Here is a 21572-nt window from a genome sequence, read left to right on the forward strand (position 1 = left end):
AGAACTTTGGATTTCACGTCTACATACCTCAACTTGCATCTGGACAGGACACTCACATTCCGACCCTGGCAGGCATCCAGCCCGCTGAGCTTCGCCCCAGAGGAGTCACAATACCAAAGGCTACTACCCTCGAGATGCCCCTTTGTACCAGCTGCACTCAAATCACTGCAGAAATGTGAAAGCTCTGGTGTACAGGTGGATGGATGGCCACCAAATGGAACGAGGAGCAAGATTACCACTCTCCACCACTATTGCCCCACCACCTCCAATAAGCCTTAGGGTTTTGGCTTGTCTATGCGAGCCTGGACTCGCCTTAACAGGCTTAGAACAGGGGTCGGGCGTGCCAGGTCTTCCATGAATAAATGGGGACTAGCTCCTTCTGTTACTGTGGTTTGGAGGAACAGACTGCAGATCACATAGTCTCACGGTGCCCGTATATCGCCGACAAATGGTTTGACACTCTTGGACGATGAAACTATCCACTTGCATCTCAACTTCTGCCCGGACATTTGAACTGGAATAATAAGATCATCCATACGAAAGAATAAGACTATCAAGAAGGTGTAACACACAGTACAAGGTGGATGGGAAAAGTTTTCTAAGGCCAAAAATGTTTATGTGGTCTGAACAGATGGGTAATGATGCTATTTTTCTAGACAAACTTGTCACATTTTCCTTGTTTAGTAATCACCAACAAATGACCAAGGAAACCAAGGCAGCAATTGAAGATTTTCACCAAGGCATTCAAGTTTTGCATCATAAAATCAAAAGTTATACCACTTTAGAGGATTTGATTGGCACAGATTCCTAGTTTATTTTACGCTACTCAATTAGATATGTGATTGGCCGACGCATTCTGCCGATTCATGGTGCTCATAATGGGTACAACGAGTTAAAGTCTTCATGTACTGTTAAAGCTGTGAATGATGCTGCAGAAAGAGGGTTTAAAAGTAAACACTGATTGTGCTACTATATGAACCGACAATCCACAGCAACAAACAACTTGCTACAAGCTGTAGAAGATCACAGGCGATCATACCCAGATTTTCTAAAAAAAACCTTGGCTAAAAATAAGCTGCTCATTGATGTTTCCTTTTTACATTTTTTGGCATACTTTTGCTATATTCCTTCTTTATCCACTGTTGATTAAAATACTTTGCTTTTCATAATATACATTTTGTAAAAATATATTTTATTGTACATATGTGAAAAATTAAATGACAGCTCCAAAAATGGGGTAAAGTAGGGATTTGGGAGCTTTAAGAATATATTTTAAGTTACGTAAAACTTGAAAATAGATTAGTGATGCTTTCTTGCCATTGTTTGATATAAAAACTACAAGGTTTCTGTGTTTTTTAAGAAAAACGTACAGTATCGTGTTAGGGGAAGTCCCAGATTTTAGCAATTTTAGTGTGGAAACTTTGGGGTGCCTGCGGAGCCCCTAAATCAAGGGTCTCAAACTCAAATTGCTCTGAGGGCCAAATGAGGACGTGAAAAATGCATTTTAGGCTATAGTTATTTGTTCTGGCTACTTTACTGGCAACGTTTTTCAACAAGGACCTCGATATTGGGCTTCAAATTGTCAGCAAAAACAAATCTTAGAGTTGCTTGCAGATGTGGACTGCCTAATATTGGCAAAGAAAATTCTTTGTTTGCAAAATGCTGGTTTAACTTTTTATTATTTTACTTTACCCTGGTAAGCATCTTATTTATCGCGGTGCATAGTTTCGAAGTGCAACCCCTTGTTATACTTCATCATAACAGCGATCTTCTGCCGGCAAATAAGGCAATAACTAGTACCTCTGACCGTGGTGACAAAATATAACTCCTCCCACTTATCTTGAAAAACTTTTCTTTTGTCTGTCATTTTTCTCATTTTTGCAGCAAAAGACAAGTGTAATTTAGCTTTTTAAACTATAGCCATTTATTCAATACTAGGCCTACAACTCGACAATCAATTTATACATTATGAGATGACCAATTACACTAACTCCTGACTGGCGCACTTTCCAGCGTTATTGTGACAACGGAACAGAGTTGAATAGGCAATGTGACGTAATAGTATTTCTTTTACCGCATAAATGGTAGCGTTTGAAAGTGATATGACAGTGAAGTTTGGTGAGTAGTTTCAGGTTTTTGAAGCAAATTTAGGGTGAATTTTAACTAATCTGATAAAAAAAACAAATCTGATAAAAAAAGATATGTGGCACTTAAATATTGTCAAATACTTGAAAATGCAAAATTTCGACACGGGCCGCACAAAATGATCTCTCGGGCCGCATGCTGCCCGCGGGCCGCGTGTTTGAGACCCTTGCCCTAAATGTTGTCCAATTGTTTTGAAAACTTGCAAAACTCATTTTTATGTGACACATAATGGGAAATCGAGCAGGAAGCATAAATTTAAAAAAAAGTTAAATCTGAACAACCCTACTGCCACGCGTCTTAATTTATTTTTGATATCGTAGTCATTATTAAATTATCTAAGTTCCGCAAACATCACAAAAGCTATTAAATCAGATCATAAAATAGTAACCCTTTCAATGACAGTCATTAGTTCTCCTCGAGGCAAAGGATACTGGAAACTAAACGCAAATCTCTTGCTAAACAACGAATACATAAAAAACATGAGGCGCACAATATAAGATTTTGTGGCCAACAATCCTAAACATGAAGTCTATACAAACAATGCGATTCTAAATATACTACGACACAAATTGACGTACACTTATCGACACTAAATCTGCCGAGGCCAGACGCAATACAGAAAGAATCAACCAAGTGCCCAATCACGCTTCAGGAAATTCTAGTGGCAATTATAGTCTCCGGGCCTTGATGGATTGCCGGTAGAATTTTATCAGACTTTTTGGCATGAGCTAAACTTTGTTTTACGACGCTTCGGTGTTTTCCCGAAGAAATCAGTAAATTTAATCAAGCAAAAGGTGTGGTAACGTTGATCCCCAAGCCACATAAAGACCCTTCGCTGATAACTAGGGCAAATATTTTTTGACTTGTCAAAAAAAGTCAAAATTTTGTCAAGTCAAAATCAAATAAAAATGCACATAAATCGTTTACAAAATTAAAAAAAAATATATAGTCATCTTTTTGAAATTCGTCGTTCAGTTGTTTTAAAATTTATCGTTCAATTTTATCCAAAAAATTTAGTTTTGATTTGTGTTCAAAGTCATTTTAACCGTATTTTATATCTTTATTAGAGCAATATACGGTATAAAAAATGCATGATTAATGTTGCCTAGCTTATTTATTTGTGTTCAAAGTCATTTCAACCATATTTTATATCTTTATTAGAGCAATATACGGTATTAAAAACGTGTGATTAATGTTGCCTAGCTTATTTAAATCAAGATATTTCTAACAGGTGAAAATTATGTCAAAATAAATTATATTTAGGTTAAAATTTGCCAAAATTTTAACTTTTCAGGTCAAAATTTCCTATTTTTTAGGTCAAAAAATATTCTTCCTACTGATAACTAATTACCGCTCTATCTCTCTGCTTACTGTAAATTATAAAATTATGTCAAAAGTTATAAACAACTGAATTAAAGCCAATATCGAGTTCCTAATCAGTCCAGACCAAAATGGCTTTATGAAGGGTATATATATTAGGGATAATCTCCGCCTGCTTTTTGATATTACACCATATAAACAAAATTTCAAAAAAAATAAAAGTTTTATTTGTGTAAAATTTTTAATGTATTGCGTTTTGCTACTTCAAACTAAACAAAAAAACCAAAAGTTTTTCTAAAGTGTCCTTACTTTTGAAGATATGTCACTTTTTCATTTTCAGTAATAATACACATTTATCAGCGTTTTTCTGTTATGAAAACCTTGACCTCTATATAAGTTGCTTCCGGAAGCGAGGTGTTAAAAAAAAACCCAGAACCTGACACAACACCAGCTCACATGAAAAGAACGCTATCTGGCAACTAAATCCAAAAAGGAAATTGTCATCAAGCCGGCTGACAAGGGTGGATTATGGACAAAGAAAATTACGTAAAGGAAGCTTACAGGCAATTGAATGACACCACGCAATACCAACCGCTCTCGATAGACCCAGCATCGAAATTTAGAAAAGATCTACTTAAACTTTGCAAAACAATACCAGAAGACATGCAGTTCGACATTACATCCAATGTCCCACACAAAAAAAAACCCGGGCAGACCTATAGTATCCTGCAAAGGGACACTGACGGAAAACATTTCAGGTCACGTTGAAGACATCCTAAAGCCGTATACACAAGAAGCTTTGTCCTCGACACAACGAACTTCCTGCGAAAAATTAAAAACTGCATCGACCTTTCAAACGACACGATATTGGCTACGATGGAGGTCGAGTCGCTGTATTCTAGCATTCCTCGTGGCGATGGCATTGACGCAATAATTAAGCCACTGCCTAGTTCTCCTGTACCACCGCCATCGGTATACCAACAAAGTTCATTCTAGAACAGAACAACTTCACGTTCGACGACCGTCACTTTCTACAATTTAAAGGTACCGCTATGGGAACTAAAATGGCACCACAGTACGCCAATATATTCATGTCAGAATTGGAAGATGCTTTCCTCAGCAGCTGTCACCTAAGGCCAAGGCTCTATTTAAGATATATCGATGACATATTTTTAGTTTGGACCCACGGGGAGCACAATCTACAGGTGTTCTTTTAACGATTTAACTCGGCAAATCAAAACATCAAATTTACAATGGAACACTCAACAACCAAAGTCAACTTTCTAGGGATGATTAATACAGACCACGATCTACCACAAGCCCACGGAGAGTGGAAACTTTCTAAATTTAAAGAGTTTCCATCCGAAACACATCTTCAGATAAATAGTCTACAGTCAAGCACTACGCTACATCCGGATCTGTACCGAAATCAAAGACAGAGCAGCACAACTAAAAAAGCTTGTATTGACGTTTGTAAATTTGCATTATAAAAAAAACTTTGTGCAAAGCCAGATCACCAAAGCCAGTATAAGCAACAAAGAAGAACTCCCGACACCCACAACCAAGAAGGACAGCAACCGGACCCCCATAGTTCTAACGTACAATCCGCGGCTCCAACACCTGAACCACACAATCGCCGACCTGCAGCCAATACTGGAAAACAATCCAATAACCGCATCAATATTTCCTTTAAAGCCACTTATAAGTTATTGGCAACCGCGCAACAAAGTCGTCACCAGCATATTTAAAGATGAAAAGCAAAATTTTGGTACCCTGCCCTGCGGAAAAAGTAGTTGTGAACTTTATTCTTGAATTTATAAAATCTTCAGGTTACATCCATTAACAGAATACAGCAAATAAGTAATCTAATATTTTTTGTTGTAGGACTGTTAAACTATGACAAGAAAAAGTTCATTATTACTAAACAATTGACAAATATGATGTTAAAATGATGTTCCACTATGACGTCATAATTTGACTAAGATGTAAAAAATATTCCAGAAAACAAAAACGCAATATCAAATCTATAAAAGTGATAAGAATGAGGGGATATCTTGATTAATAAGACGAAATTCCTATGCTTGCGATGACTTTATCAAAACGTAAAATAGCCATAACTTTAAAATTTTACAGCACAAAATAAAAAAAACATGTTTTTAAAAAAAAAAATTATTCTTGTTTGTTTGAGACCAATCGAATTTTTTTTATTCTTGTTTGTTTGAGACCAGCTAATTTTGGTGAAGCTAAAATTTAGGGGTTTAGTACACCAAAATTAAGTTTAGTTCGGGCAAAAATCAAGATAAAACGTCAAAATGAGCATTTATCCTGAAAATCTCACGTCTACCTAATGTTTGCATGCCAGAAGGTTTTTTTTGACACATAGCTTCCCCACTATGACACATAGCTTCCCCACTAAGTACAAATTCCACCAAACAATATAGATTTTAAAACCTTTATTAAACTGATCGCTGCTCTCCCAGCCGAGTGGGACTACTCCACGGCAGGCTTGTCACCCGATACGAAACTAGTCGGCCACTTAAAGGCAGATATTTCAGGTATATACATAACTTATTAAAAGCTTTATACAATGGGATAAAAACATACACTACTAATCATCCGCATAAAGAACAACGCAAGTAGGAACGGAAGTTAAATCTTGTACAGAACACAACTCCTTGGGACAGGTTATTTAAAAACACTTCTAAAGCCACTAATAAAACTAAACTACACTCCTTTCAAATCAAACTTAATCTTTGTGCGATTGTGACCAATGATACGCTATTCTCTTTTGATATAAGGAAAACCAACCGGTATGTTTTTTGCAATGTGTTTTTCTATCAAAACTTTTTATATTCCTACAAACCATTCCAGTAACTGTTCTGTTTGGTATGGTAAATGAGAATGATTTGCTAAAGTGTTTACTGATTTCAGTTCACTTTGTAATTTATTGATGTAAATACACCAAAACTTTTCCTTCTTTGATGATGTTCAAGAACACAGTAAAAACGGTGAAAAAATCAGGAAATAAGAATCTTGCAGCATTTAGAGTTAAATAAGCCAGTCTGTAAACGTATTTCTGTCACTTCTTAGTAAGTGCTATCTATCTTTAATCTGTCGTGCGTATTTTTCTTCCACCGTGTAACTTAATAAAAACAAAAAAAAAATTGTTACTACGAAATTACGAGAGACACAACTCATTTTCAAAATCTGAACAACCCTAATGTGCATGCGTTCATAGCTATTGAACACAGAGGAGAATATTTCACAGATGGCATTGTGTAGTTATATATATTCTTTTAATGCTATATTCTTTTAATGGGTCTTATTTGTAAATGTCCATAATTAATACTCCAAATTTTATTTTATTTTTAGGTGATATTACAGGCCAAAGCATATGTGACCCAAGTTACGTATCATTAGTTTGACATGGGGCATTTTTTTCAGTGGTCTTTGTCAGAGAAATTTAGACAATTGTAATTAGTGTATGATAATTGGAAATTTATAATATAATTTTATTTTCTTAATGATTATAATCCCATTAATAAAATCACCTTAATTTTTATCCTGTTGCCATCCTAGGTTATTCTTTTGCAATGAAGATTAAAACTAAAAAATTGTTGTGTGTCAGTTCTACTTCAAACATGAAACTGTTATGCAGTCCCTATTCCAATTGTAACCTACAAGCATAAAATAGCCTTTTCCTATTTATGCAATATGAAACTTCAAAGTTTGGAAAAAGTGCCCAAATTAGTTTAATAAGAACAACGTACGGACAAAAAATTGCCCAAATTAGTTTTATCCAATCCATGAAAAAAGTGTTCAAATTAGTATTATTTGGTCTACATCTGGACAAAAAGGTGCCCAAATTAGTATTATTCAAGCTACGTTCGACCAAAAAAAGTGCCCAAATTAGTTTTAGTTGAGCTATGTACCAACAAAAAGAACACCAAATTAGTTTTGTCCGGGCTCTACTATAACTACGAGTATGGTTTTGTCCGGGCTATTCATACGAGTATATAAGTACGGAGAAAAAGGTGCCCAAATTAGTTTTGTATCCAAGCAAAGTATGGAAAAAGGTGCCCATAATTTTATCCGAGCTACGTACTGAACAAAAAGGTGTCCAAATTAGTTTTATCTTCAGGAGTTACGTAAGGACAAAAAAGTGGCCAAATTAGTTTTATCCAAGCAACGAACGGAACAAAAAAGTGCCCAAATTAGTTTTATCCAAGCAACGTACGGAACAAAAAAGTGCCCAAATTAGTTTAATCGGAGCTACGTTCGGACAAAAAAGTGCCCAAATTTGTTTTACCCAAGCTATTTGTAAAAACAAAAACTGTAGAAATTAGTTTTTTTAGCTCTGTACAGACAAAAGGTCCCCAAATTAGTTTTATTAGTTTTGTCCGGCTGTATGTACAACCAAAAAAGTGCTCAAATTAATTTTGTCTGGGCTATACATACAAGGTAGCTTTAAACTTTTTCAAACAAAATCTTTGCAGCAATTATCTGCGATAAGCTTTTATTTGCAAAAAAATAACTTTCTACCATGAAAATTATATTATATCCCCAAAATGCAATTTTGTGTGTTGTGTCGACTAAAGGAGTATGCCTAAATTTATGTCATTATAAACGCGAATGACGGGATGGTGAAATTGCATTTTAATCAAATTTATCAATGTAAGAAAAATGTGTAACTTGTTTAAAAGAAAAAATTGTTTACTGTTAAAACCACTGCTATACGCACAATAATTGTCTTGACCATTGGGCAGTGGTTACACTGTGCTACACTTGAGTTAGTCTTTCACACAAACTATCAAGCAAAACGCATCTCAAGTGAGCACAATACTCCAAATAAAGAGACTCATTTTATGTCTGGAAGAAATTAATTAAGATTATTGCAATGCCTTTCGCGCTCTGCCATGCAACGAAAACATCTGTACGATGGACAAAATATGCCAAAAATAATTACAGAATATATTTAGGAGTTAATAAAAAAGAAGTTTCAAACTAATTATAATTAGTTTGCGTTTGGCAAATTTCCATGACACCAAAGGAAAGATAAGCAGTGATTTAGGTTGTTGTGTCGCTATTTAGGTTGCTGTATCGGTCACAGGTGCATAACAGACTAAAAAAAGTTAAGACCAAAAAAAAGGTCTTCCACGACTCCGTGTATCCTATTTGGGCACTTTGCTGATTTTCGGCTCTTGTTCAAAAATTTTGGAAAAAAATAGAGAGAACACTGGGCACAGTTATCAAAAATCAAACCTAGCGTTAATGAATTAAGAATTAGGGAAGAAACGAAAATCTCTGCACTGACTTGGTTGGCAGCCAGATATATAAGACTTTTTAATCGCACTTACAGCTTTCAGAATTATCTATTTAATGCCAAACAAATTACACATACTATAGTTTTTTATATATATATATATAAGTTTAGGACTTGCTTAAATATCCACTAAGGCATTTGCAATTTTTAGTTTATTAAATAGTTTTTAAAACAAACATGTGTGTAGATCAAACATTTTGATACTTATTAGTAAAACATGGTATCATTTACCTATTAAATATGTATTTTTCTAAATAAAGCATTTTATTAAACCAAAATAATAACTCACCTTGAAAGTGAAAAATCTTCTGGTCGACAGTAATCGTAAAAGTTGAGTCCTCTTCATCATCTATTCCAATGATTGCATCGCGGAGGCGGACACAGCCACGCCTGGCACCTCTTTTCATTTTGTCCTTTGACTACAAAAAATATCATAAAGAATTACTATAAAAATAGTTGTGGTAAGAAATTGCAGCTTTTCTTAGCCTCAAATAGTCCCTTGGTTGGTTAAAAAAATAAATGTTTTAGCCAGGAGGTTTCAATAATTATTTCTAAATCTCTATATCAGGTCAATATGAGGTGTCAACATTATTAGAAATGTTTTAAATTAACATATAAGTGTTACGCCACTGTTACGTCACATTCGCAACATGTAATTAACTTGCATGTGGTTGTATCAATCAAATTAATATCTCGCCTGCTCAGCTGCGTAGAGCTAAATCTGGCCAATACCTTAGGGATTGCCAGCCATTTAATGATATCTCAACTCTAGACGGAAAGGCAGAGACAACTAAAGGTCTCGAATTCGGCTGCCTAAGCAGCAGCAACGCTTTGTGATTTGTCTTGAGTTTACTTTGGGCGTTAAGTTTATCGGTTAAGTTTTCAATTACCAATTGTCAGTTAATGTTTGTCATTTGTAATATGTGAAAATATTCGGAAATGTAAGACCATGGTGTTTTGTGTACATCGATCAATTCGTTTGGCAATAATTATAAACACTAACTTTAATGCATTTAATATATCTTATCAATTGGAATCGAGTGGTGTGTGTTTTGTTACAAGCTTCAAACAAGATTAATCTAGGAAAACAACACAAACTCACAGCGGTCGTTGTTCTCTAATAAATAGGCAGAATTAGCTAGTAAAGCTTATTAATAAAACTAACCAATATAGGACATAAGGGCCGCTACAATAAGGTAACGTTTAATTTTATTTACAGTAGTAAGGTTTTTAGGGCACAAATTAGACATTACTGAGTGATCTGAGCTGTTTATTAGTAAGTGAGGAGGTTGATGATGAGTTAATCCCAAGGGATTTGTAATGCATAAAGTTAATTAACAAGCTTACATAGGCAAATTAAGCGAGCTTTTTATTGTGCGTTATTACTAAGCTTGCCCAACCTAGCAAGGTATGTTTAAAAAGCCGGTCAGTGAATACTCAAAACTTCCTTTAAAGAATTCTGGATGTGCCACTTAAAGCAGAATGCAACAGGGTACCTACATCATCAAAAAAATTGTGTGATTTTTTTTATTTAAAACAATTATATTTTTACCGTATAGTAGGATAATAAGCCAGTATTGTCATCCAGCATGAACCATCGGTACTGCCAGCCCTTCATAAGATTGGTCCACTTGCTCAGTGGCCCTTCCATATATGCGGCCATTTTAACCCTATACAAGAAAATACCAGTTTACATTCGGTTTGCACAGAAAGGGTTTGGTGAACAATTAACAGCGTTAATTTACAATCTTACAACTTGTCCAAAATATATTATGCATAAATTCCCAAAGAGGAAAAAAACACTTTACAAGCTGCAACTATTAGTCGGTTTTATTGCAGAATAATAGTAGGTTGGCTTTATGTTTGTCTCTTGTCTGATTTAAAAAATATTTAGTTGATCAAGTTATCTCTATGCCACTAGTGACAACGTCTTCAGAACAAGCTTACCCTCTAATGCAGGGGTCCACAAATACTTTTTGCAGCGTAGTCCTAAAGTTGGTCCAATAATAGTAACTCAAAAGCCGCTCCAAAATTCTGAAGTTGTTTTTAAATTAAAACATTTTCAAAATAGGCTGGCAACAAAAGCAGTAAGTAATAATCATATCTGTTTTAATGAGAAATCTTTTGTCGGTTTAATTTATTTAGATGCCAAAACTGTAAAATCGTCTGTTACATGACGTAGCGTAAGCAAGCAGCTAAGCATTGCTGGTTTAAGTGGATGATGTAGAAACTTTGCAACTCATGTGGACATGAGGCACATATCATGTTGATTAAATTACGAGAACATATCTCAAAAAAAATATTTAACTTCAAATTTATGAATCTTAATATTCAGTCATATTAAGCCTTCAAAATCAGGTGTGCAGAAAGTGACACACATTCCGTAAAACCTACAATCTACATTTTCAAAAGAGAATTCATACAAACCCTAGTTATTCAAATCTTTAGGTTTTTGTGCTATATAAAACTTATTGATTTTACCCATGCAAAGTTAATCTCACATTTATAACTTTTTATTGCATTAGAGTTGCTATTTAAATTAAAATAAAGTATATTTAAAATACATATTGATTTAGGGTTGGTACTCGTTTATGATTTTTATGTGATTTTAGACATAAATTCAAATTATTTTTTTAAAGACTAATACATTTGGATCAGGGGTTCTTAAACTGAGAGGAACGTCCTCCTAGGGGGGCATCCGAAGGTTGGCAAGGTGCAAAAGAATCTCATAGAAAAAATGTTTCCATATTTTTATCATTCAGTTTTGCTAACATATTATTTTTTAACTTATTTTAAGTCGTTAATGACATGCATTGTTTTTTTTTTAATCAGTTAATGTATCTCTTTAGTAATACTAATTTTCTTCTTTTTTTGTATTCAGTTACGATGAGCATAATACAGTAGAATATTTGCTATACACACCATAGAGCGGCCATGTTCAAATGGCGGATCGCGATCCGGTTCCGGATCTTTTCATCGTTTTGTGCGGATCTTCTAATGTAGTCTTAAAAAAATAAACTTTCTACAGTGTTTTCATGTGAATACTAATTGTTAGTGTTGATGAATTTAAAAAAAAATCAAGTATAGAACGAGACTCCTAAATGCTAATCTTTGTGAGCGTTTGAGGATATCAGTATGCGACAGAAAGCCCCAGTTCGATGCTATTGTAAGATCTAAAGTCTAAAACAGGAGTCGGCAACCTACGGCCCGCGGGCCGGATGCACCCTGCCAATGTAATTCATTCGGTCCGCCACCTCTTTGACAAACTGGATACGAGTCTATTTCAAATACTTTTTGACTATTTAACTACGTAAGTGCGAAAAATTTTCCCGCTTCGCGCGAATCATCTTTCTACGCCCGGCTTGTTTACGATTTAATGCGGTCTTTTGAACTAGATCAGCGCTTCGTTAACGCAAAACAAAATAGTGGACATATATTTTTTAACATTTTTATTTTTGGCAACGTAACAAAAACTTGCAAGAAATTTCAATAAATGCCGGAATACCTAAAAAAATCGCGATCGCTTCGCTCGCCATGTGCGCCCTCACTTAAAAAGCTTAACAAACACTAAACAAGATTAACTATTAAAGTTATCGCGTTTCTTCAAAGTAGTTTTATTACATTTTTCATTTGTAGTATGACGACGTTTGGGCTCGCCTTTTTTCGTGCTGTGCACCAACACTTTACTGCAGGGGTTCCCAAACTTTTTTCGCTCGCGGCACACTAAAAATATATTAAATATTTCGCGACACACTTTCAACAGAACAACATTAGAATCATTTTACAATCGCACTGACAAACTATATGTACATGTCTCAATGTGATTAATTTGTAATGGGTATAGTGTGTATTCAAGTCTAAAATGCTTGCGCGTATGCGTATTTGTATAACAAATACTCTATTTTCCAAAATTACAAAAAGTTTCGCGGCACACTTGACGATCTCTCGAGGCACACAGTTTGGAAATCACTGCTTTACTGCCTTCTTAAATGTAATTAAACACGTTTTAAAGTGAAAAAACACAATTTTTCTCATTTAACATTTTGTGCGGCCACAAAGACCTTTCTGAGTTTGGTGTTGGCCCGCGACTAGAAAAAGGTTGCCGACCCTGGTCTAAACCAACCTATCATTGTTCTCAATAAAATCTTGGTGCTGTATAGCACACTTCACTTTTGGGTTTTACAAATTTATCAATGTGTTGTAGGTTACATTTACATAAATAAAGCACCATAACAATTAAAGCGTGTCCAATATGTTTACTATTCGTATTTGGTGGATCATCATGTTGTCAGGTTTTGCTGTGGTGGATCATGGCAGAAATCATTTGAACACCCCTGCCATAGAGTATTGTCAGGTGTAATTGCAACAACCTAATTTTTTTGACAAATTGACTAAATAAATCTAAAAAAATTTTGGGCTTGTCTAATTTTCTTATTTTAGTAGTTTTTACATTTTAAAGATTTTATTTCAAACCTAAGGCATTGTGCACACCAACGATCAAAAATAATATTTTTAAAATGGCAATGAGATTTACACCTAGCAATGTACAACTTACTTTTATACAATTCATAATTATGACCTAATTAAAATTTTTGAAGGGCTATGCATGCTTGACTTATATAATGTCAACTAATGTTTAACTAAATAAAACCAAAGCTATCAAACAACTTTAGCGATGAGAGGGCTGTAGTTATGGGTAAGACACCCCATCTGTCAGAAATTTTTCTAACCAAAAAGATATATGACGATAGTGAATAAGCCGACTTTTACACTTTGAGGTCTTGGACAATGCACTAATTTGACTTAACAAATGTGCATAAGAAGATTAAGTTTAATAATACTTTGACCAACCCGAACCCAAACGCTAACCAGCACCCCAAATAATGTGCGTTAATTTAATAATTATAACGCTTCAGGTCGGAATACCTCACCAATTTACCTTTTGACCGGTATATTTTAATGTGATTTCTGTTGCTTCATCTCCGAAGCAAGTCTTGAAATGCGTGTTTGTTTTTAACAATGCTAGACTGGTCAATACTCAATAACATCTAGCGCACATAATTTTTGCTTGAAGATAGCATAAACCAAAATGCAGTACATGTGAACTATTGTAAGGCTGCCTTCCATTTTACAATATATTTGTTACATCACAATGGAATTGTCAGGTCACACGCAATGCGATTTACAACATGTTACCATGTGATTTTATCACTTACCAAGTTTGTGATTAAGCGATAAGCATGTTTTCCCAGCTGTAATTAATTTAATACAGGTATATTTAGAAGTTTTTGCAGACCCCCTAAAAACATTTTGTGGACCCCCAGGGGTCCATGGAACCCCGGTTGAGAACCACTGCTCTATACCACCGATCCGTTAGAAATTAGTGCATTTCTAAGGAAAAAGGTCTACGACAATTAGGGCATCCAAAGGCAGAAAAGTCTGACTTTTAGACCTTGAGGTCACGGCAATGCACTAATTTGGACCTTTAGGTAAACTCCCGGCGTAGATAAATTGAAAATATTCGCTGAAAATTCACTAAAGATTAAAAAAAGATAAAAAAAAGTGTGAGATAGAATTAATAACACTTGACCCACCCTAACCCAAACGCTAACCCGAACCCTAAACCAAATAATGTGAATTAATTTAATAATTATCGGAACGCTGAGAAAAAAGCCCAAACTCGGTGGGCATAAGATAGTTTATCGTCCTTTGTATAGACACCTGATCTGTTAAAAATTAGTGCATTTCTAAGCAAAAAGGTCTACAACAATTAGGGTATCCAATGGCAGAAAAGTCTAGACTTTTAGACCTTGAGAACCTGGCAATGCACTAGTTTTGAACTTTAGATAAACTCCCGGCGTAGATAAGTTGAAAATATTCGTTGAACATTCACAAAAAATTACAAAAAGTGTGAGATGGCATTAATAAAACTTGACCCACCCTAACCCAAACGCTAACCCGAACCTTAACCCAAATAATGTGCGTTAATGTAATAATTATTTGAATGCTGGTGAAAAAGCCCAAACTCGGGTGGGCATAAGATAGTTTCTCGTCTTTGGTACCATAGGATTGTTAGGTCACAAATTAAGGTATTGGAGCCTAAAGCGTTTATGTAATTATTAATTCAATTCACATTATTTGGGTTAGGGTTAGCGTTTGGGTTTATAGGTAGGTCAAGTATTATTAAACTTAATCTTTTGAAGCACATTGTTAAGTCAAATTAGTGCATTGTCCGAGACCTCAAAGTCTAAAAGTCGGACTTTTTGATTCTTTGGATGCGCTAATTGTCGTAGACCTTTTTGCTTAGAAATGCACTAATTTCTAACGGATAGGGTGGATATGAGGACGCTGGTCCTGGAAAGCCGACGGCTGCCTAAGTCGCTTACACGTATCTGACTCCAAAGGAGAAGGCCGCTAAAATACCTGTCCTTAAGTTCTTGAACTCTAGACAAAGTCACTTAACTCAGTAGATTTATATTCACAAACCTCAGAAGTACACAATAAGGTTAAGCGAAAATCCAGGGCCCAGGCCTCTTCATAAATGAATTGCTAACACTGAAAAGTGAAAACACACAGTTTGCCACTAGGTCACGCATCAGAGATGAAGGGTCACGTGCATAGTGACGTAAAATTAGGCAAAACAGATTAATAGATTGATTGCACGATAAATTCTACAGAATCTCATTTCAATGAACAAGCCAGACCAAAGAGATTATAACCATGAAGAGTACAAACTGTGACGTAGCCCATTGTTCTACTTTAGACAGCGTTCCGCTCTAATGCATAATAGTAAAACGTAAACAACTGGGCTTTACTTGCATGTTGGTGAGCTAAAATTTTGGAGCAACCGGCTTATATATATTAAGATTCGACATTTCTGACAGGTTAAAAGTTATGTTTGAATTAGGTGTCAAACTTTCATTGCCGAGTTTCGTGTAAACACACTTAAAAAAGCCTGTAGGGCAAAAGTACTATATAATATGGTAACACACTCGTTGGCGCGCCAACGTCGTCAAGTTAATGACTGCGGAAGCGTACAACGCGTTGCTGTAGAGTAGACCAGTGGTTCCAAACCGGAGTGCCGGAGAGGAATTTACATTTTTTTATTATTACTAGTAAGCCTTTTGGTACAGCTAAACAAAATATTACAATATTGTTTAAAGTTATTTTTATTGCCCCAGTTTCGTTTAAAGTTTTGTTTATAAGTAAAATAAATACTCTATTCTGTAATGGTTTGCATTACACTATGATCTCATTGTCACAATAATCGTACCAGAGGTTTGTTGTATCTTTGAGGAATAGACTGACTATTTTTTTTTTCCCAGTGTACTGTTGATATGTCTTTAAGCAATGTCCAACATAATCCCAGAATGGCTGAATCACAGTTACAGACGAATATGTGTTCTTATTATAGTTCAACTAGTAACTATGAGCAAGTTCTATAAAAATAAACCAAGTGGAGAAGTTTAACATTATAATAACATACTCCAATATTGTGCAATCAAATATAATATAATTTGCAAAATTATTAACTGAATTCAGTGACATCTGGTAACTACTGATTCCAAATGTACCTTACAAATGCTAATTGCTTGCTTCACTCTCACAAACAGCACACCACCAATAATATTTGCTAGTTAAATATTACACACAGCAAACTGAGGTGCAAAAAATTTTCGTTTGAACGATGTTTTCAAACAATTTGGTATTAATTTTCAGTTTATGGTATAAATTTCAATGTGTCTTAATTTGTAACACTGGAACAAGTATATAGAAGACTATTTAGAGCAGCAGTACGGCATAAATTTAATTTGCACGCTGAACACTGGCATACTAAAGAAAAATTACTGTATGGAAAGTATATATTCATTAGGATAAGGATATATTTGCGTAAAGAACATTTCCTAAATGAGCAATGGCTGTTACCATTTACCAAGCACAGCAAATTTGTTTATTTAAATTAAATTGGTATACAACTGTATATTTCAACAGGTGAGACATGACCACCGTGCTATCTGACTTCACTAAATCGAAACTAAAACTGCCATTGTAATTTAAGGAGCATACTGCCAGGTAGCTTATAGATTTATTGTACATTCACATAATTTAGTATAGCTCGCTTTCAATAAAATGGCTTACAGCGCAGTAAAAACACGTGTTGCCAGTAAGGAGCACATTGTTGACTGTAGTGTTTTATCCAGCAGTAGCGTGACACTATATAGCACAAAAGCGACTGCGATGGGAATTAATTGAGTCGAAATGCCGGCTGGATTTGCCAGAACGGGCACGAAAGGAGAGTATCGAGGTGAAATATTTAACACTTTACCAGACGAACACGCTATAATTACAAGCACAAACAGACATGCGTCGTTCCTCTACATCATTTCCCTCCTCCCTGGAAAACGAAAAAGCCCTCGAGCAGTTCGTTGGGCTGTGCTTCTTCTTTAAAATCTTCCCAGGATCCGATCACGAGTCGACCAGCAACCGCAGAACATCGGACATTTGTGCAATATCGATCCAGCACGTATTGGGAATCGTGGTGTTCAATAGAGCGAAGAGCGTTCATGAATTCCTTTTCTTGGCGGCCAACGGACAACTCCAGGGGTAGATGGTTGTACGACACGATGTAACGTCTGAAATGGTACTTAAAAGGCACAATAAGCAACAATGCAAAACACTTTTGAATAGCCTATAATGCAGAAAATTATCGTCTTAAAACACCATTGTCATTTCGGCGAAATAAATTTTTGGTATTTTTTTTTCATCTCTTTACCACAAATCCTTTAATAACGACGGCTTAAGTTTAACGAAGGACAATATTTTTGCCTTATTGCAGAATGAGCTGAAAATTGCAGAAATGCAACTCTAAACATCTTTCTTTTGAATGACATTGGTCTCTAAGGGTACCCATTCACCGTTTTCCAACGAAATAGCTTTTTCGAAGAACAATTAGGGCAAAATACGCGAATTAGCGACGGCTTACCAAGTTTAGCGAAGGACAATATTTTTTCCTTATTGCAGAATGAGCTGAAAATTGCAGAAATGCAAGTCTAAACACCTCTCTTTTGAATGAAATTGGTTTCTAAGGGTACCCATTCACCGTTTTCCAACGAAATAGCTTTTTCGAAGACTAATTAGGGCAAAATCGCACATTTGACAGGAGTCGGACTCGGGACTCGGAAGTCGGACTCGGGTTTATTTCTTTGGCCCGAGTCGGACTCGGGAGTCGGACTCGGGTTATTTTCAACCATTTCCGCAGCCTTGCTTGCAACTTACCGCAGTTAGGGGAATTGCGAATTCCGCACCTGGCATTACACATTAGTCGCTCGTCCAGTAACGCTTCATTAACACTTAATTACTAGGCGAAGGTTATCGCGAAACGCGAAGTAAATGTTCGCGCGAAAATACGTCGAAACCGCAATACCAGGCTACAAGCACTATAAATGTGTCGCCGCTGAAACAGGCCTTTATCCAAACTAGCCACTCGTTTATGTAAAATTAGGCGCAACCATAGGTGGTAAAACATTAAATTATATCGGTTCCAATTAGGAACACACAGTAAGACCTAAAAGGAAACAATACCTAAAGCAAAATCTATAAAACCATAGTACTAAGACCAACGACATAATAAAGCCAAATACGCAATAATATCTAAATTCAACGGAATAAGGCCTGAATGGCCAAAATAACGCCTGTAACTGAAGGGGTGTGGGACAATCGGGGACCATGGGTGTGTCATCGGCCGTTCGGTGTCGACGTTTGGAAGCCTAGTTTGACCGGCGCCGTTAAGGTTGAAATGGGTTACGGTTGAAATTATTAGGGGAGTTAGTGATCCAGTGACGTGCGTGAGGTTCCTAGATGGTGATTCACTAATTTCTTCACATTAAGATTAGAAGTTTAGTTTTCAACCATGTATCACCTTAGATACTAAATCTTTCTCCATTTTAGTAAAATTTGTAAGAAAACAATATTTTCAAGAAGTCACATAGCCTACACGAGTAAACGACGTCGACACACGTGCTATGCGGGTATGCGGCCGGTTCAGCTTAACGAAGAAAGGTTCATAGTTGTGACATCATAATTGCGACAGGCCTCAAATCATGGCTAAATCGTTCAAAGGCACGATGGCAGCGTATATAACTCTAGCCTTCCTCTCTTCGTGTAATTCGCAATAATTAGTCTTCGAAAAAGCTATTTCGTTGGAAAACGGTGAATGGGTACCCTTAGAGACCAATGTCATTCAAAAGAAAGATGTTTAGAGTTGCATTTCTGCAATTTTCAGCTCATTCTGCAATAAGGAAAAATATTTGTCGTTTGTTAAACTTGGTTTACCCCTTTGTTTTGCGTATTTTGCCCTAATTAGTCTTCGAAAAAGCTATTTCGTTGGAAAACGGTGAATGGGTACCCTTAGAGACCAATTTCATTCAAAAGAGAGGTGTTTAGACTTGCATTTCTGCAATTTTCAGCTCATTCTGCAATAAGGAAAAAATATTGTCCTTCGCTAAACTTGGTAAGCCGTCGCTAATTCTCGTATTTTGCCCTAACTGTTCTTCGAAAAAGCTATTTCGTTGGAAAACGGTGAATGGGTACCCTTAGAGACCAATTTCATTCAAAAGAAAGATGTTTAGAGTTGCATTTCTGCAATTTTCAGCTCATTCTGCAATAAGGCAAAAATATTGTCCTTCGCTAAACTTAAGCCGTCGTTATTAAAGGATTTGTGGTAAACAGATGAAAAAAAATAAAAAAAAATACCAAAAATTTATTTCGCCGAAATGACAATGGTCTTAAAACGCAGTTCGAATTTCAAATCGCAAAACTGAAGTTAGTTGCTTAGAGTATTTTGCTCTAAATACCAACTGAAAAGGGGTAAGGTACTAATCTCAGAAACGCGAAAACAAATTACATCGCCTAGTCCACATTAAACGGGTTTCCTAAATAGCAGACAGAATAACCTTGGCGCAAAAGATTATTCTAGAAAGTTACTCTCTGCATGCTAGTAACTTCATGTGGGCTACATGACGGTTATCTCACACCGTCTGAAAGGTAATATGAGGCATCAAAGGCCTTAGTAAACATGGGTTTATAATACCCAGAGCATGCTCGCTTGCAGTCACAAATGAGAAAATCTCGCGTTATGTTGGGAATTGGCAACAAGGTTTGGCCTTCTGCTCTGTTTTCCTTCTATAATGAATCATAACGGTTAAGTGACGCAGGGATTTCACACAAAGTGGTCAGGTTATTTTCGGTGAGATATAAAGCATCAATCACCATAACACGTGACCATAGAGACAATAGCCGCAGTGGCTTTGACACTTTTGAAGTAACGACTTCTGTAAGTGCTGGTTGAGATAGAATCTATCCGTTTATTGGTTTTGAGATTAGATATCACGAGAGGTATTTAACCTCGATCGTAATACTTTCACCTTTAAAACTTTACCAAAAAAGGCCATAATTTTGCAACAATAACTATAACAGTCTTGCGTAACTACTAATTTAAAGCGTCAAACGATTTTTCTCTGCATTACGGCTAATCGAATATCAATTTAACAAGCAATAACGCTGTCATAAACTTGTTAGTAAACGTTTCAACAAATCCTAACTGATCGGCGTAGCTTAAAAATACTTGGCCTACAAGCGAAAAACTGCGCTAGCAAACCAAATTAATTCATACGTTCTATGCAACCTGACATTATGCATAAAATTTAGGTCAGAAGGGTTTAATTGCGTGTTCATATCTCAGTCGGGGTCTCCAATGTATATTTCAACAGGTGAGACATGACCACCGTGCTAACTGACTCCACTAAATCGAAACTAAAACAAACTGCCATTGTAATTTAAGGAGCATACTGTCAGGTCGCTTATAGATTTATTGTACATTCACATAATTTAGTATAGCTCGCTTTCAATAAAATGGCTTACAGCGCAGTAAAAACACGTGTTGCCAGTAAGGAGCGCATCGTTGACTGTAGTGTTTTATCCAGCAGTAGCGTGACACTATATAGCACAAAAGCGACTGCGATGGGGATTAATTGAGTCGAAATGCCGGCTGGATTTGCCAGAACGGCCAGGAAAGGAAATGAGTATCGAGGTGAAATATTTAACACTTTACCAGGCGAACACGCTATAATTACAAGCACAAACAGACATGCGTTGTTCCTCTACAGTTTCAAAAATTTCATATTTATCTATTAATAGTCCCGATATCGCGATTTTTCACCCCAAAAACATCCGACTGCAATCGGCACAAATAATTTTCATCCACCCATAAAACTAAACACATTGCATAGACATTGATCTCACCTTTCCAATGATGCCTCGCTTGCTATAAATTTGTTGGGGAGTAAGGGTTTAATTCGGCAAAACCGATATTACTATTCTTGACATATCGCGATAATTTTTGAAAGTCTCTAGTAGCCTAATTAAAAATCACAATCGAACGAAACTTTCACACGTTCATTTTCAAAGGCGTAGTTTGTCAAAGAACAAAAAAATATTAAAAATTTTAAAGTTTCAAAAATTTCATATTTATCTATTAATAGTCCCGATATCGCGATTTTTCACCCCAAAAACATCCGACCACAATAGGCACAAATAATTTTCATCACATCATGAAACCAAACACAAGCGAAAAAGTTCTTATGGACCACAGCTTTTTATAAGTTCAACAATTAATGAACGTTGCGGCTATTACCACAAGGACTCCATCCATATGACCAAGATAACAACATCAATTTCAGATCTAGACGGGTGTGCGGTTGCTGTATATTTTGTCAGGGGGTTTATT

The 21572-nt window shown here is 35.9% G+C and overlaps 1 protein-coding gene across 4 annotated transcripts in view; it reads right to left on the reverse strand.

Annotated features, from left to right (window-relative positions):
* The window catches only part of LOC146164312 (oxysterol-binding protein-related protein 9-like), a 78238-nt gene extending 63972 nt beyond the window's left edge, over positions 1-14266 (reverse strand). The window contains exons 1-5 of one of the 4 annotated variants that reach the window (XM_083383018.1): positions 14005-14266; positions 11711-11792; positions 10736-10822; positions 10341-10458; positions 9078-9207 (exon numbers count right to left, since the gene is read on the reverse strand). In XM_083383018.1, the coding sequence (XP_083239144.1) occupies positions 9078-9207; positions 10341-10451 (241 nt within the window). In that variant the 5' untranslated portion in view covers positions 10452-10458; positions 10736-10822; positions 11711-11792; positions 14005-14266. Of the gene's footprint in view, positions 1-9077; positions 9208-10340; positions 10459-10735; positions 11202-11710; positions 11793-14004 lie in introns of those variants that run through there. The other 3 variants (XM_083383021.1, XM_083383020.1, XM_083383019.1) reach the window with 3 other exon arrangements.
* Between the last annotated feature and the right edge of the window lie 7306 nt (positions 14267-21572).

The sequence above is a fragment of the Ascidiella aspersa genome, chromosome 2, assembly GCF_963924565.1.
Source record: "Ascidiella aspersa chromosome 2, kaAscAspe10.2, whole genome shotgun sequence".
Taxonomy (NCBI): domain Eukaryota; kingdom Metazoa; phylum Chordata; class Ascidiacea; order Phlebobranchia; family Ascidiidae; genus Ascidiella; species Ascidiella aspersa.